The sequence below is a fragment of the Phyllobates terribilis genome, unplaced genomic scaffold (assembly GCF_046119375.1).
Source record: "Phyllobates terribilis strain yellow unplaced genomic scaffold, ASM4611937v1 Scaffold_1__5_contigs__length_1240528914, whole genome shotgun sequence".
NCBI lineage: Eukaryota > Metazoa > Chordata > Amphibia > Anura > Dendrobatidae > Phyllobates > Phyllobates terribilis.
The window spans coordinates 953,480,331-953,498,162 of NW_027362761.1; the positions used below are offsets into that span (position 1 = coordinate 953,480,331).

The 17,832-nt window shown below is 41.2% G+C and overlaps 1 protein-coding gene across 1 annotated transcript in view; it reads left to right on the plus strand.

The window, feature by feature from the left end:
- Positions 1 to 17,596, plus strand: part of SMARCA5 (SNF2 related chromatin remodeling ATPase 5) — a 30,020-nt gene extending 12,424 nt beyond the window's left edge. Inside the window, exons 11-24 of the mRNA XM_073642288.1 lie at positions 4,558 to 4,784; positions 5,056 to 5,177; positions 5,249 to 5,401; positions 9,421 to 9,553; positions 10,557 to 10,705; positions 10,796 to 10,915; positions 13,849 to 13,959; positions 14,028 to 14,141; positions 14,224 to 14,346; positions 14,522 to 14,654; positions 15,667 to 15,785; positions 15,873 to 16,085; positions 16,696 to 16,809; positions 17,301 to 17,596. Of these exons, the coding sequence (XP_073498389.1) occupies positions 4,558 to 4,784; positions 5,056 to 5,177; positions 5,249 to 5,401; positions 9,421 to 9,553; positions 10,557 to 10,705; positions 10,796 to 10,915; positions 13,849 to 13,959; positions 14,028 to 14,141; positions 14,224 to 14,346; positions 14,522 to 14,654; positions 15,667 to 15,785; positions 15,873 to 16,085; positions 16,696 to 16,809; positions 17,301 to 17,366 (1,897 nt within the window). The 3' untranslated portion in view covers positions 17,367 to 17,596. The remainder of the gene's footprint in view (positions 1 to 4,557; positions 4,785 to 5,055; positions 5,178 to 5,248; positions 5,402 to 9,420; positions 9,554 to 10,556; positions 10,706 to 10,795; positions 10,916 to 13,848; positions 13,960 to 14,027; positions 14,142 to 14,223; positions 14,347 to 14,521; positions 14,655 to 15,666; positions 15,786 to 15,872; positions 16,086 to 16,695; positions 16,810 to 17,300) is intronic.
- Positions 17,597 to 17,832: the final 236 nt, after the last annotated feature.

A 17,832-nucleotide genomic window follows, 5' to 3' on the forward strand; every position in this document is an offset into this window, starting at 1 on the left:
TCCACACTGCCTTTTGAGGATTTGGGGACCCTAAAAGATCCGCTTGATAAAAAGGCGGAGTCTATTCTAAAACAGGCCTGGGAGTCCTCAGCTGGGGCTCTGAAACCGGCAGTGGCAGCCACCAGGTCTATGATGATCTGGCTTCAACAGTTAAGAGGACCAGATCAAAGGGAATGTCTCTAGATAGAAAATTCTGTGGGGTCTTTCTGTTTTGCAGGGGGCGGCTGCTTTCCCTGCAGATGCATCGGCAGATTCAGTTAGGCTGGCTGCCAGGTCAGCAAATCTTTCTAATGCAGCCCGTAGGGCATTATGGCTCAAGAGCTGGCCAGGGAATGTGCAGTCAAAATCTAAACTCTGCTCAATCCCTTGCAAAGGGGACTTTCTTTTCGGGATGGCCTTAGATGACATTCTGGATAAGGCCGCGGACAAGAAACATGGGTTTCCTACTGTGTCTGTTCCCCGATATAAGAGCTCCTTTCGGAAGAGGAAGTGCAATCGGAGCAAGTTTCCCAGAGACCAGAGTGGTTGGAGAGACAGGAAGCTGAATAACAGAGGCTTCATGTTCGGGGGTCCTTCCTCTGAGAATAAGAGCCCCTAAGTGACGGACCTCCCCAGGTGGGAGGAAGGTTGTCCCACTTCCTTCCCGCCTGGGAAAAAATCTCGTCCAGTGCTTGGATTTTAGGGATAATCAGGAGGGGGCTGAAGTTGGAGTTCAAAAACATTCCCGGAAACACCGTCAGGATTTCATCCCCCAGAGGCCTAAGGGAACAGATGGCCCTGCAACAGGAAGTACTCACTCTGGTTGTGAAGGGGGGGTTCCTGTAGAAACACCTGTACCCGAGCAAGGGAGAGGGTTTTACTCAACTCTCTTCCTAATAAAGAAGCCGGATGGCTCCTTCAGAACCATTGTCAGCTTGAAGAAGCTGAACGACCATTTGATTTACAGGCCATTCAAGATGGAATCAATAAAATCGGCCATAAAAATGTTGTTTCCAGAATGTTATATGTGCGTCCTTGATTTGAAGGACGCTTACTACCATGTCCCAATCTTTCCTGCACACCAACAGTTTCTGAGGGTAGCTGTACGGTTCGGCAAGCACATAAGGCATTTTCAGTTTGCTGCTCTTCCCTTTGGCATCTCCATGGCTCCAAGGGTTTTTACAAACATTATCCTGGAAGTTACAGCACATCTAAGGGAGAAAGATATCCTAGTCATCCCTTACCTGGACGATTTTTTTAGTGGTGGGCAGATCAAAGCAACTCTGCGCACTGGCGGAAGTCATGGCCAGTCTAAATGGCCTGGGTTGGATGTTAAATTTAGAAAAATAGAGACTAGAACCAAAAAAGGTTCAATCATTCCTGGGTCTCATTTTGGACTCGGAAAACCAGACTTGTCTTCTGCCGGAGCACAAGAAACTGAAGATCAATTCCCTCATAACACGCGTAATCGGCAATCCATCCATGACCTTGAGAAATGCAATGTCTCTATTGGGTACGATGACATCTTGTATCCCAGCAGTTCAGTGGGCCCAGTTCCATTCCAGACGTCTTCAGCAGGAGATCCTGACAGCAGACAAACGGCTCAGAGGTTGCCTGGATGGAAGAATATCCCTTTCAAGTTTAGTAATCAACTCTCTGGACTGGTGGATGAATCCGGTAAATCTATCTCTGGGGGTTCATTGGTCTTTCCATGTGTCAGATACGATTACGACAGACGCAAGCGCAGAAGGCTGGGGTGCTCACCTGAGATCATTCAATACAAGGCCTCTTGTCGGACAGCGAGACGGGTCTCTCCTCCAACATGAGGGAGCTGTTTGCATTCAGAAATGCGCTAGTAGAGTTCAGTTCTCTTCTTCAGGGTCATCACATCCGGATAATGTCGGACAACCGAACGACGGTCGCCTACATCAATCGTCAGGGGAGTACCAGATCCCTTTCTCTGATGTTAGTAGCGGATCAGATCCTTCGTTTTGCGGAGAGTCATCTATTCACGCTCTCGGCGCTGCATATAAGAGGAGAGGAGAACGTAAAAGCCAATTTTTCTAAGTCGACACATCTTGAAACAAGGAGAATGGGAATTGAATCCAGCGATATTCCAGCAGATTGTCGACCGATGGGGACATCCTCAGATAGATCTGTTTACAAAAAAACACAATCGGAAAACCAAAATCTTTTGCTCCCTGAATCCAAAGGAGAAGCCGTTTGCGGTGGACGCGCTGCAAATTCCTTGGGACTTTTCCCTGGCCTATGCCTTTCCCCTTCTAATGCTGATCCCTACTATCCTGAGGAAGATCTGAGAAGAACAGGCGAGGGTTATATTGATCGCCCCGTTTTGGCCCATGAGACCATGGTTCACTTGGATGAAGAGAATGTCCCAAGCGGATCCATGGATTCTTCCGGACACCCCAGATCTCCTCAGGCAGGGCCCAGTCTTCCATCCCCAAAAATCGGGCCTGGATTTTGAAAGGTCACTTGTAACGCAGGAGGGGTTTTCTCCAGGTCTAGTTACTATACTGGCGAGTAGGAAGCCGGTGACGACTAGGATCTATGGCAGAACCTTGGCTAAATTTCTATCTACCTCGGGTCAGTCTGCCAAAGGTAGGGTTCCTATTGGGGCCATCCTGGAATTCCTTCAGAAAGGCTTAAGGGTACTGGTGGCTAACCCCATGCTTAAGGTACAAGTATCAGCTCTGGGGGCACTATATAATTATGACTTGGCAGCGAATAGGTGGATCATTAGATTCATTAAAGCTTGCAGTAGATCTAGACCTATTCCTACTCCAAGGATGCCTCCTTGGGACCTTAATCTGGTTCTAGAAGCGCTAACCAAGCCTCCCTTTGAGCCCTTACAGGAAGTTTCGGAGAAAATTCTCACCTTAAAAACAGCCATGCTGGTAGCTCTAACGTCAGCTCGTAGGGTTAGTGATCTGCATTCGCTGTCAATTAACCATCCGTTCACTCAGGTGTGTATGGATAGAGTAATCTTAGGCCGGGTCTGGTCTTATCTTCCAAAAGTAGCCTCCAAATTCCATAGAACACAAGTAATTACTCTCTCTTCCTTCTATCCTGACCCTAGAGATTCAGAGGAACAAAAATTTCACACTTTAGATGTTAAGAGGGTATTAGTCCAGTATTTGGAGGTGACGAAGGCCTGGAGAAAAAGGGACGCCTTATTCATCTCATTTCAGGGGGCTAAGAAAGTGCTTAAGGTTACAAGGGGGACCATAGCTAGGTGGGTCAGGGACACCATTGGCTTAGCGTACTCTTCTAGCAATCTGCCAGTTCCAGAGAAACTGAAGGCCCACTCCACCAGAGCTGTAGCTGCTTCCTGGGCTGAGAAGGCGGATGTGCCCATCGACATCATATGTAAGGCGGCAACTTGGTCATGCCCCGCTACATTTTACAAGCATTACCTTCTTGACCTTTCCTCTTCTACTGATCTGTCCGTTTGGGAGGAAGGTGTTGCAAGCGGTGATCCCTCCCTCTGGTGTCTGATCTCTCTAAATCTCTCAGGTGGTGCGGTCAATGGAGAAGGGGAAAAGATCCTAGTTACTTACTGGTAATGGGATTTTACAGAGCCCATGACAGCACCCTATTCCCTCCCCTTTATCACTTATGGTGTGCACTTCTTAGGGTGTTTTATTAAGAAATGTTTAGGTGGTAGTTATGTACTAACCTATTTTTCGAAGGCCCTCTCATGCACTGAAACAAAAACTCATGCGGAAGAGAGGTACCGCCTTTTTATTCAGTAGGTTCCGGTCCTTGATGGGCGGATACCCTCTCTCAGGTGGTGCTGTCATGTGCTCTGTAATATCCCATTACCGGTAAGTAACTAGGATCTTTCCGTTAAAATTGGCGCAAATATAATGTGTATAAACCACTTTTATATATTTATATCCTACCTGCTCGTTTAGTCATAGGAGTGTGATTCCTCGCATTTAGTCATCGTTGGTGCCACCCATGCATTTGAATTCTCAGTATTCCCGACCGTGCTTCTATGGGAGCCGCGCATGCGCTGCTGTGAGCGGCTCCCCGCGCCTGTGCAGTGAAGCTGTGTAGTTCTCAGCTTCTGTGTGCTGCCAGAGCCGCTCGTCACAGCCCATTTCCCGGCTCCCAGACATACAAGCACAGCTGGCGGTGACAAATACTGCGCAAGCGCTGGGAACACTGAGAATTCAAATGCTTGAGCAGCGCCAACGATGACTAAATGCGAGGAATCACACTCCTATGACTAAACGAGCAGGTAGGATATAAATATATAAAGTGGTTTATACACATTATATTTGCGCCAATTTTAATGGAAAAGCGTGTTAGTGATGTACATTGCACGTTACTAACAACGTAATGGGGGCAGTTTATATGGTACACAGAACATGATGGGTTCCCTTTTAAGCTGAAATGAAGTGCGAAGTGGCTCATGCAGATTTTTTTTGTATTCCTCCTATCCACATAGGGGTCGAGTGCCCTGAAAAATGTTACTTTAATGTCCATTGTATAACAAAAATATTGGTTTACTTGATTTTTTTTTTATTTTAATTTGCCTTATTTCTTTTCTAGGTATACAAAGATTTTAATGAAAGACATTGACATCTTGAACTCCTCAGGGAAGACTGATAAAATGAGGCTGTTGAACATCCTGATGCAGCTGAGAAAGTGTTGCAATCATCCTTACCTCTTTGATGGTGCGGAGCCTGGCCCTCCATATACCACAGATATGCACTTGGCAACAAATAGTGGTAAAATGGTCGTGCTAGACAAGCTTCTCCCAAAGCTAAAGGAGCAAGGTAAAGAAACATCTGTCAATGCTGAATTGCACCCTAAGGTTTAAGAATATGTAATACTTCAACTGTACAGTTACTCTGATTATTCGGTGAGACCTTTTATCAAGCAGATTTTCTGTGGACTCTGTTTCTGTTCATATTGGCCATTGTATTTGAGGACAAAGATTCCACTGTATCTGTTAGGCCCTTTAAAAAAATAAAATTATTAAAAAATATGTATATTCACTGTTTACTATGCTAAGAAGCTAATTGTTTATTTTTTGTTTCATACTAGGGTCTCGTGTGCTGATATTCAGCCAGATGACAAGAGTCTTGGATATCTTAGAAGATTATTGCATGTGGAGAAATTATGAATATTGCCGCCTAGATGGACAAACGCCACATGATGAAAGACAAGTGAGTACTTGTCGGTTTCAGCTACTATTACACACATTAGAGCGTGGTTCTATTATTATTGTATTTCACAGGAATCCATCTTGGCTTACAATGCTCCCGGTAGTTCTAAATTCATTTTTATGTTGAGCACACGTGCTGGAGGACTTGGAATCAACCTCGCTACGGCTGATGTTGTAATCATATACGATTCTGACTGGAACCCCCAAGTTGATCTTCAGGCTATGGTATGTGTATCACATTTATTGTAGACTTGAGGGTTTTTTTGTGTTGTATATGTGGTGGTAGAGTGAATAAATCATTCTCATGTGTGCTGCAAGTGGAAGGTCTTCGAAACCAGTGTTCCCCCAACTTCATTCCTGAAGGCCCACCAGCAGATCACGTTTTCTGGATTCCCGTAGTATTGCACAAGTAATGACTCCTGATCTGTTGGTTGGCCCGAAGGACTGTAGTTGGGGGGGACACTGCAGTAAACTACACCTTACTGGACAGAAGAACATACTGTGCTGTTCTGTAATAGCTGATCGATTTATCTTTAACTCCTTCATGAACTGACACATACAGGTGCTTCTCACAAAATTAGAATATCATCAAAAAGTTTATTTCAGTTCTTCAATACAAAGTGAAACTCGTATTATATAGAGTCATTACAAACAGTGATCTATTTCAAGTGTTTATTTCTGTAAATGTTGATTATGGCCTACGGCCAATGAAAACACAAGTCATTATCTCACTAAATTAGAATACTTAAAAACATTTTTCAAGCTGTTATAAAAATCCAAAATGTTGTCCTACTGAAATGTATGTTCAGTAAATGCACTCAATACTTGGTCGGGGCTCCTTTTGCATCAATGAGGCAATGTGGCATGGAGGTGATCAGCCTGTGGCACTGCTGAGGTGTTATGGAAGCCAGGTGGCTTTAATAGCAGCCTTCAGCTCGTCTGCATTGTTGGGTCTGGTGTCCCAACTTCCTCTTGACAATACCCCATAGATTCTATAAAATAGATTCTCTATGGGGTTAAGGTCAGGCGAGTTTGCTGCCAATCAAGCACAGTGATACTGTTGTTTGTAAACCAGGTATTGGTACTTTTTGGCAGTGTGGACAGGTGCCAAGTCCTGCTGGAGAATGAAATTTCCATCTCCAAAAAGCTTGTCGGCAGAGGGAAGCATGAAGTGCTCTAAAATTTCCTGGTAGACGGCTGCGCTGACTTTGGTCTTGATAAAACACAGTGGACCTACACCAGCAGATGACATGGCTCCCCAAACCATCACTGATTGTGGAAACTTCACACTAGATCTCAAGCAGCTTGGATTGTGTGCCTCTCCACTCTTCCTCCAGACTCTCGGACCTTTATTTCCAAATGAAATGCAAAATTTACTCTCATCTGAAAACAGCACCTTGGACCACTGAGCAACAGTCCAGGTCTTTCTCCTTGGCCCAGGTAAGATGCTTCTGGCATTTGTCTATTGGTCATGAGTGGCTTGACACAAGGATGCGACACTTGTAGCCCATGTCCTGGATACGTCTGTGTGTGGTGGCTCTTGAAGCAATGACTCCAGCAGCCATCCACTCCTTGTGAATCTCCCCCAAATGTTTAAATGGCCTTTTCTTAACAATCCTCTCAACGCTGCTGTTATCCCAGTTGCTTGTGCACCTTTTTCTACCATAGTTTTTCTTTCCACTCAACTTTCCATTAATATGCTTGGATACAGCACTCTGTGAACAGCCAGCTTCTTTAGCAATGACCTTTTGTGGCTTACCCTCCTTGTGGAGTGTCAATGACTGCCTTCTGGACATCTGTCAAGTCAGCAGTCTTGCCCATGATTGTGGAGCCTACTGAAACAGACCAAGGGACATTTTTAAACGCGTAGAAAGCCTTTGCAGGTGTTTTTTGTTAATTATTCTTATTTACTGAGATAATGACTTTTGTGTTTTCATTGGCTGTAAGCCATAATCATCAACATTTAGAGAAATAAACACTTGAAATAGATCACTGTTTGTAATGACTCTATAGAATGAGTTTCACTTTTTGGATTGAAGAACTGAAATAAATTTAATTTTTGATTATATTCTAATTTTGTGAGAAGCACCTGTAGATACATCATAGGTTGTGTCCCTGCATTTGATGCGTGTTCCTGCTCGAGCCCGCATCTTTTCTGGCACATGACGGCTGATCAGCTGTCATGTGCCTTTAACAGCCGCCGGTGTTAACATGTTAAATGCCTCTGTCAATCTGATGGCAGCATTTAACTTGCGCAAACCGAATGCACGACATAAGACCCGCCCCTGTCGCATGATCGTGGGGCGCCGATGGGTTGTCATGAAAGCCGGGGGTCTGCACAAGACACTCATGCTTGTCACTGCATATCTCCTATGAGAATGCTGCCCGTGGCTGGCGGTCATAGTTTCTGCTGCACATAGTAGGGCTAAAGCCCATCTTTGCCGTGCTCTATTGTGCAGGCGCCGGGGAGTCACTGTGACTTCCGCTCCAGTGACCCCCGGTGCATAACAAGAAGGTTTTCTGCAGCACTGTGCTCATACAAACCCAGCCGGGAGGAAACACAGCGCGGTCTATATGAGCTGCGCTTTGCGCATGCGCCGCGAGGTGAGGAAGGAAAGCGCACGTTACACCACCCTGTGACGTGTGGGGAGGGAGGGAAAATGGTAACTAGGCTGATAGGTGGCGATTTAGGGAAATAATAATCAAATAGGCGGGCATTGCTTGGTGTCCCCCGGACGCCAAGCCAGTTGAAAACCAAAGAGATAAAACTACTTTTCTCTGCAATCAGACCTCTACTATGAGCCATACAGGTATGTATAGATTTACATTTCTATACCCTGTATGCCCATAGTAGCGGTCTGATAACTCCTAGGGGGTGACGGATTCCTTTTAAGTCTCCTAAGGGGACTATCGAAGAAAGTAAAAAAAAATAAATAAAAAAAATTGTTCAAATCGCCCCATTCAAAATAAACCCGTAAAAAAAATTACACATTTGTTATCACTGCATTCAGAAATATCCGATTTATCAGTAAACTGCATAACAAGAAAAAATCAAAATGCCAGAATTACGTTTTTCTTTTTTTTTAGTTGCTGCAACATTGTAATAAAATGCAATAACGGTTAATGAAAACATTGTATCTACCCCAAAATGGTATCAATAAAAAAAAAATAAAAATCAGCTCGACGCGTCCCATATCACGAAAAATGGAGATGCTACGGGACTCAGAAAATGGCTCCATTTTTTATTTTTTTTTTTTCTTACAAACTTTGGAATATATATATATATATATATATATATATATATATATATATATATATATATATATATATATATATATATATATATATATATATATATATATATATATATACATACATCTAAAATAAAAAAAGAACTTATACATGTTTGGTATCGACGAACTCGTAATGACCTGGAGAATCATATCAGTAGGTCATCTTTAAATTGTATGTATGTGTGTGTGTATAGAGAGAGAGAGAGAGATATATATCTCTATCTTATTTTTACCATTTTGATGCATCCAGAAGTCTGCTCGAAATATAAATGTATTTGTTCGTGCTGTAAAGCGGCGTATAGAACAAAACCCCAGAATTGCAGTTTTGTGTTTTGGTCACTGCACCTCCATAAATAAATACAACAAAGTGCTCAAAACATTGCGTGTATTCCAAAATGGTAACCATAAAAAGGTCAGTTTGCAACACAAGTCTTCATGCAACTCAATTGACAGAAATATAATTTTGCAGAACTCAATTGTTTTTTTGCGATGTAACCACAATTGGAAATATTTTCTTCAGTACATCACATACTAAAATGAATGGTGTCATTCAAAATGACAACTCGTCCTGCAAAAAAAAACCTCTCGTACAGCTATGTGGACAGAAAAATGTATGGCTCCTAGTTGAAGGGGAGGGAAAAAATTTAAAATTTGCTGCAGTTGGAAGAGGTTAACTGAGAGCTGTTACATAGTTTATAAAATTTGTCACCCAAATGTGAAATTAAAAAAAATAAGATAAAGATCAGTCGTCCCGATGGTACAAATAAAAACGAAAGCTCACCCTGGGGAAAACTAGGCCTTATACAGCTGTCAACCAAAAATAAGTTCTAGCTCTCCGCATATGGCACCCGAAGCCAATCCCTCATCCCAAGTCACCAATGGGTTAACTGTTTAATGAGCCTTTCAGACATGAAAACCTGCTTCATTTATGGTTTTCCATTACATTTTTAGGATAGAGCCCACAGAATTGGGCAGACGAAAACCGTGAGAGTGTTCAGATACATAACAGACAACACGGTTGAAGAACGTATTGTGGAGCGAGCAGAGATGAAGCTGCGTCTGGACTCCATAGTTATTCAACAAGGTATGTCTCTTGTAAACGACTGCTTGGCTCTTATGTAGTTTCCTAAGAAGCACGTACGGCACTGCTGTAACTTCAGATTGTGTGTATGCTGTTAAAGGGAAGGTGACAGATAAGACATGCAGCCCGATCCACGGGCATCATGTATCAGACACTGGCTGTGTGATTTCTGCCATATGTTTAATGCTGCAGTGTTTCAGAGAAAAACCTAGTTTAAAAGCTGCACGGGACCAAGTCACACGACATTAGGCAAATAGGTGGATCCCTGACAGCTTCTCATTCACTGCCAGTGACTGACAAGTCCCTTCCTGCTTGCTTGTAGGGAGAGACCTGATACTCCAGGGCAGCAGTGTTTGTGTCAAACATGCTTTAGACCGCATCTGTCTGATTTCAGCCACACATACTGCCCATGGATTGGGAAGTGCGTGTCTGTTCCATTTAAAGCACCATTCCAGCTGTTTTTTATTTTTAGACCTTTTTCAGTGCTGACATGGTGCTTCTAATATAAGGTCCCTGCCCATAGTCTTATTCTTACGTGTTGTCTTCACCTTCTTTCGGCACCGTTCTGGTCTTACGGCGCCTTCTTGGGACTGCAGCTTCTGACAGCCGGAAGTCCAGAAGCAACGATCACAAGCTCTCAATGCAAGTCTGAGAGTCAGAACGAGGCTCCCCAGACTTGCATTGAAAAGTGACCTCCGGATCACAGCACGTCACAAACTGCTCAACACCTTCTAGAGCAGCGGTGGTAGAAAATTAGGGAGGCTGAGGGTGAGTATCAGACCAGGGGCACTCCAACACCACAATAAAAAAAACGCTGAAGTGGTGCTTTAACTATGAAAGTTAAATACATGAGAGAAATGGCAATTTTTAAGCTCCTTTCCATCTAGAAGACCATGAAGATTCACTATTTACTAATGGCACACGGTAATACATTGTGTAATAAATCGAGTGTATAATCCGCTAATAGCTTTTTTCTTTTACAATTTAAACGCCATACGTTGAACAGGAAGGTTGGTGGACCAAAACTTAAATAAGCTTGGAAAGGATGAAATGCTTCAGATGATCCGACATGGTGCTACCCACGTGTTTGCCTCAAAGGACAGTGAAATCACTGATGAAGATATTGATGCTATCCTAGAAAGGGGTGAAAGAAAGGTACGTGTGCTTTCACACTGGACATTTCTGAAAAGTATTTTAATTACTTTAGTGTTTAATGCCTGTTTAATTTGGATATTCCCAACCTAGACTGCAGAACTCAAAGAAAAGTTATCAAACATGGGTGAAAGCTCGCTGAGAAATTTCAGTATGGACACAGATTCCAGTGTATACAACTTTGAAGGTGAAGATTACAGAGAAAAGCAAAAGGTGTTTTTCTTTTTTTCTTTTGTGTATCTGTGTAAACACTTAACTTTTTAATGTGAACAATATCTGGCACTTTAGGTTTTAAATTCAAACCCCCTTCTCAACATATTTTCTGAACGTACAGAAATGTCACTCAGCGCTTTATGCATGCCGGCGCCTTTATTCAATTTTGCAAAAATAACAGGTCTGCAAAAAATAAAATTTCAAGAGCTGTTTTGGTTATTCCACGTAATCTTTGTTTTTTGGTGCGCTGAATCTGAAAATGACCTCCGTTTTGTCATAGGACATCACGTTTCCTGACAATTTAGGTAACTATGTTAAATAAGGCAGTACCGTGAAATAAAAAATTACTTTTATAACTCTATTTTCATTTATTAGAAATTTTTCATAAATCATCTTTGAACTGAAATGAGCTCACTAACACTCACTAAAATCTATTTTTATTTTTTCTCCCCTGTGAGGCTCCTCTTGGTACATTTTATGCTTGTGAGTAGCATCTGGAATGTCCTCTGAAGCATCCAACAGTTGTCTGCCATCATTGTAATGCTCCATTTTCCCTGGTATCTTCTTTCCATCTCTTTAATGTCCTGGTGGAATCGTTCACCTTGCTCTTCACTCACAGCTCCCAAATTTTCAGGAAAGTAGTCATGGTGGGAATGGAGGAAATGCACTTGCAAACTCATTAGGCAAGCTAAAGCTTGAAATGCTTTCAGCATTCGTTAAACGATCTTTTTGTAGTCAGGATTTCTTTTTATTGCTTAAAAATTTGTCTACGACCTCTTTAAATGCAATCGACCCTTCTTTTTGAGGATCCGTCATAGTATTGACACTCTTTATCAGCTATAAGCCTTCTAATGTCTGGTCCAATGAACACACCTTCCTTAAATTTTGCCTCCAAGAGGCTTGGAAACTTTGTGACCAAGTATTTGAAGCTTTTCCCATCTATTGGAAGTGATTTTACAAATTGCTTCATCAAGCCTAATTTTATGTGGAGAGTTGGTATAAGAACTTTATAGGGAGATACCAAAGTTTCTTGGTTGGAGGAAAAAATTTTTTCACCGACTGAGCACCCTCAGCTGCCAACTGTTCTTGGTCCAGTGATTTTGTCGATCTCGACTGTCCCACACACAGAAAACAAGGGTATTTGGTATACCCAGCTTGTTGCCCGAGCAGCATGCACAAGACCTTCAAATCCCCACACACTTGCCAACTCTGGTCTTCATATTTAAGTTTACGAAAAAACAATTCCAAGTTCTCATAGGTTTACTTCAAGTGCACGGAATGACCTACAGGGATGGAGGCGTAAAAACAGCCGTTGTGGAGTAAAACGGCTTTGAGACATCTTTTTGAAGAATCTATAAAAAGACCCCATTACGCTCAATCATATTGGATTTTGAATTGACCCGTCAAACCTTCGACACCGATTCAATAAACCAACTTGTCTTCCTGGGCAAAGTAAGGAACAAAGTCCTTTTCACGATGTCTGAACCATGAAAAAGACACTCCTGGTAACAACAAATTCCTAATTTTGAGCCTTGATTTGAGTAACTTAGCGGCATCTTTGAGCAGATTCAAGTTTCTTACTAAATCCTTCATCTCGTCCTGGAAAAAAAATTTTGGTCTTGTATCATCTTCAAAGTCAGACCTTGATTCGTCATCTGGTTCAAGTATGATTCCACCTTCATCGGAGCTAGTTATCTGTTCCAAGGTAGCTGGGGCCTTGGGTACTGGTATATCTGTGCCATGGGGGATGGGATAAATTGCTGAGTGACGATTGGGGTATGAAATGGAATGCTTCCATTTGGAATTATACTTTTGTTCTTGCAATGTGAAAGGGTAAGTCGTCACTATGGTTCTTTTGCTCTCGCCATACCAAAGGAATCCCATAACGGAAAGCTTTTTTCTTACCCTTGATCCAATTTCCGTTTGCACACTTTGAGGCGCCCAAACTTTATCTTGATCTCCAAGTTTTAGTCCGAAGTATGCAAAGTATACTTTTTCACAAAGTCTGTAATATTCAGTTGTTGATTCAACACTGTATATTCACCACAAATGAAACAAACGGTCAGGCGAATTAATACTCTTCCGCAAAGCCATAACTCTAATTTGGAGAAACACGGTTGATGAATGAAATTCCAATGCAAGTTTCTTGAATGCATAAGGACCTTTCATTAGGTCACTAACCACCTGACTGCCACCAGCCAATTACGCAGTTCCTATTGATAATGGGAAAAGAAAATAAGCGGCTTTCCGATGATTCACACCAGAGTTTGCAGAAGAACCTATAGCTTTGTGACAAGTCCTGACGTTTAGGATTTTTTTTCATTATTAAAACACCAAAATACATGGAAATTATATGAAAATGATCAAACAGCTTTTTAGTCGCAGACCTGTATAATGTTTTTCATTCCTAGAATGCATAAGACTTAATATTAGTTGGTAAAAGTGTGAGACAAACAGAAAATTAGATACACAAGAGCCCCTTAAAATAAAAGTTTTAACGTGCAGAGTTCATGCATAGCAATCAGGCCAATGCCTGTCTGGAAGAATCGTAAATCTGATTTTACTCTGAAAATTTTCAACATTTAATCATTCATTAAAATCCAGCTACTACACCGTTACTGTAAGCCGAACCTATCGATGTCGACAGGTTCAGCTGTCTTTAATGTAAGATTAACCTGCAAGGAGTTTGTATGTTGTATTTGCGTGGGTTTCCCCCGGGGTCTCCGGTTTCCTCCCACACTCCAAAGACCTACTGATAGGGAATCTAGAGTGTGAACCCCAATGGGGACTGTGCCGATAATGTCTGAAAATTGTCTGAATAGTAAAACACTGTGGAATATGTTGGCGCTAGATAAATAAAGATTATTTATTTATCATTCCTAAATCTGTGGTGGTCGCTGGATGTAGCATCAAAAATTGCTTTGGTTTCCTAGATGGCATTTACAGAGTGGATTGAACCTCCAAAACGTGAAAGAAAAGCCAACTATGCTGTGGACGCCTATTTTAGAGAAGCACTTCGTGTCAGTGAGCCAAAAATACCAAAAGTAAGTATGAATAGTTTTTTTGTTTTTGTTTTGCTCTGTAAAAAATATCCTGATTTTTATCATTTAAGGCTCCACGGCCCCCGAAGCAGCCCAATGTTCAGGACTTCCAGTTCTTTCCTCCACGATTGTTTGAATTGCTGGAAAAAGAAATTCTCTATTATAGGAAAACCATTGGGTATAAGGTACCACTTAAACTCTTTACGCTTTTTGTATTGGTCAAAATTAATTCTTATTGTTCTCTAATATTGTGTTCTGCTTCCTCAGGTACCTCGCAATCCAGATTTGCCCAATGCAGCCCAGGCGCAAAAAGAGGAACAGTTGAAAATTGATGAAGCAGAGCCACTTAATGATGAAGAGCTAGACGAAAAGGAAAAGTTGCTAACACAGGTGTGAGGAAGTGATGGTCACCTATGTAAAATGCATATATTTCTGCATGCGCTATATGCACTAAAGTTAGCTTTTTTAATGCATGCATTTACAGGAACATTTTATTAGAACAGTTTCATTGCAGTGTTATAACGGGCCTGTTTTTGTTTTTGTTTTTTTTCTTTAAATTCTTCAGGGGTTCACCAACTGGAACAAGAGAGATTTCAATCAGTTTATCAAAGCCAATGAAAAATGGGGAAGGGATGACATTGAAAATATTGCCCGTGAAGTGGAAGGGAAGACTCCAGATGATGTAATGGATTATTCAGGTAAATATTCATTCTCCCCTTGTATCGTATCTCTTAGGCACACAGTGAAAAAGAACCTGAAAAGTATGAGAGGAGATAGCAACAACATTTATTGCAAAAGCGATACTGTCTTATTTTGGGGCAGCAAACTATGACTAATTAGCTGCACAAAAATGGCATTCCTGTTTGATTGTAGCCGATGGCCCGGTGTATTGGCAAAATATCCCATTAGTTTTTTAAGTATGTAATATTAAGGTACTGCTTTTTCTGCTGCCCTTCATTACCTCAACAATATTTAACATCTGCAGTTTATATAGAATCCACTGCAACAATCATTGGAGTGTGGGTGCAGGGGAAGCTTACCTCCTTTAGGGGGTTATCCAGGCTAAATCTACATTTCTGCAGTCAGTGTACCTTCAGTTTGCAAAGTCCTGACAGTGTTTAATATGAACTCTGTTAAGGTTCTGCTCAGTGGGTTGCTCGTGTGGTCGTCACATGGACTACTCATAAGCAAAGGGCCTACTGGTGGTCACGTGTTGACTAACAACTTTTCCTGCTTCTCTCAATTATGTATTGGAAGAAGCCCGCAAACGTTCTTGCCAGCATGTGACCACCAGTATGCACTTCTAATATGAATGGCTCTATGACGACTGCTCGAGCAGACAAAAGTGGAATCCTGGCAGTATCTATATTACACACTGTTGGGATTCAGCATTCTGCAGTCAGGGTAGCTGTAGAAATTTATTTTACTTGGAAAACGAGGCTTAATATCTTTAGTAAATCTTTTATAACGTTTCCCCACTTTTTTAATGAAACTAACAAGTACACAGGCGTATTGGTGTTTGTCTGGTTTACATTTTTCTCAACATTGAATATCTTGATACTAAAAAAATTTGCAGTTTTGTAACTTATTCTTAATGATTGCTTTATCATTGGCTTTGTCCGGCTTGCCGAAATGTGAGTACCATTAGATGTGAAAATAGAATATGTATACTAAAGCGGTGTATCATTTTCTTTTTTTCCACTTTTTAAGCTGTGTTTTGGGAAAGATGTAATGAACTCCAAGACATAGAGAAAATCATGGCTCAAATAGAAAGAGGAGAAGCAAGGATACAGAGGAGAATAAGCATAAAGAAAGCATTGGACACAAAGGTAATTGGAAATTATCTTCTGTTTTCAGGCATTGTTGTATTTCTTTTAGTGGCCAGAGTACTGTATAATTATTTTTTTTTAATGTAGATTGGTAGATACAAGGCACCTTTTCATCAGCTGAGAATATCTTACGGCACCAACAAGGGGAAAAATTATACTGAGGAAGAAGATCGTTTTCTAATCTGCATGTTGCACAAACTTGGTTTTGATAAAGAAAATGTTTATGATGAACTCAGGCAGTGCATTAGGAACTCTCCTCAGTTCAGATTTGACTGGTTCCTGAAGTCAAGGACTGCAATGGTGAGAAATTTTTGGCAGGCTGCAATTTCTACTTGGTGCATATTCCCTGCATTCTAAAAGGTGAAGGACACTAACTTACTAAATCACATACACCTTTTATGTCATGAATACCTTTTTAATCTTCCCATGTACTCCTTTCATTTAGTAATGAAGTATATTTGAGAAATCTGTTTGCCTCTAGAGCAGGGACGTCAAACTGAAACACAGGGCCAAAATGAAAAACTTGGACAAAGTCATGGGCCAACCAGTATGCAGTATAATGGGCCCCCCACATAGTCCTCCATACCGTAGAATGGGCCCACAAGAGTGGCGCTTCTGGTGTCGCAGGCCAAATATAACCACCCTGTGGGCCAGAGTTTAACGTGTATGCTCTAGAGCAGTGTTTCTCAAGACCCACCAACAGGTCAGGATTTCCTTCATATTGCCCAGGTGATAATTCCATCACTTGCAGTGCGAATGGAAATTCTGAGAACATGATCTGTTGGTGGGTCTTGAGGACAGGAGTTGAGAACCACTGCTCTAGAGGAAGTCAATCTTATTTCACTGCATAAAAGGTCTAAAAACTTTTTGAAGTTGTAAATTTCCTTTTTTATTTTGTTTCAATATCTAGGAACTGCAAAGAAGATGTAATACTCTGATCACTTTGATTGAAAGGGAAAACCTTGAATTGGAGGAGAAGGAAAAAGCTGATAAAAAGAAACGTGGACCAAAAGCACCATCTTCTGTAAGTTTTTTTTTTTGCTTTGGTAACGCTTCAAATCTAACCTTCTGTTAGGTAGACAGGTTGTGCTAGTTAGATGTGCAAGTCCAATATTTGACATTTCGCATATTAGGAAACATTCAGTATTTGTAAACCAAAACCAGGAGTGGGTGATAAATACATAAGTGGTGACGTGTTTCTATTCTACTTTTCCTTTGACTGTTCCACTCCTGGTTTTGGCTTACAAATACGGAGGTAAAATACTGAACGTGTGAACATGGCCTCAAACTGTTCTTATACCCACCTGGTGATGCTTATCTGGCTAGGGACAGAGTCTTGGACACTTGTCTGAACTTTCAAATTGAGATATTGCAAGCATCTGTTAAAGGGCCTGTTATGATAGTTGGCCATCTTTTACTGTGTCTAGTATTCACTTATAGCTAAAGGAGACTGGTGCTACGATTTTACTTTCATGTTGAATTATAGTGTTCAATCAAAACCTCTTCTTCTTGCAGGCTCAAAAACGGAAGATGGATGGTGCGCCGGATGGCCGAGGAAGGAGAAAGAAGCTTAAGCTTTGAGTGTATATTCTGTTTGTAATAAGTTTCAGAAGTAGTACTTTGCTTTACGGGTCTTCATAAGATGTACTGTACACTGATCGACTATTATGTCATTCAACGACATCACGTTCAGCTGTTTATTATACTAGGGACGTACTTATTGTAGTTAACTCTCCTTTTTTTAAATAAGACAGCTGTGCTGGACATTTTTTTACCATAACATTTGAAGTAATAAAATGGACTTCGTGAAATGTGTTATTGTTAATGTGTGCGTTATTTCCTTCTCTATTGCTTCTCTATTGCTATCAAGTATTCTGTAATTAACAGTAAAACAATTTTTGTATACATTTGTTTACTTTCATTGTTCAGAAAAATACATTTTTGTCTGCTTAATTTCTAAATGTTTGCTTTAGTGTCATCATTTTAAAACAATACTTAGATTGTACACACATGAAGAAATCATTAAGTGATAAAAAATATGGTCACT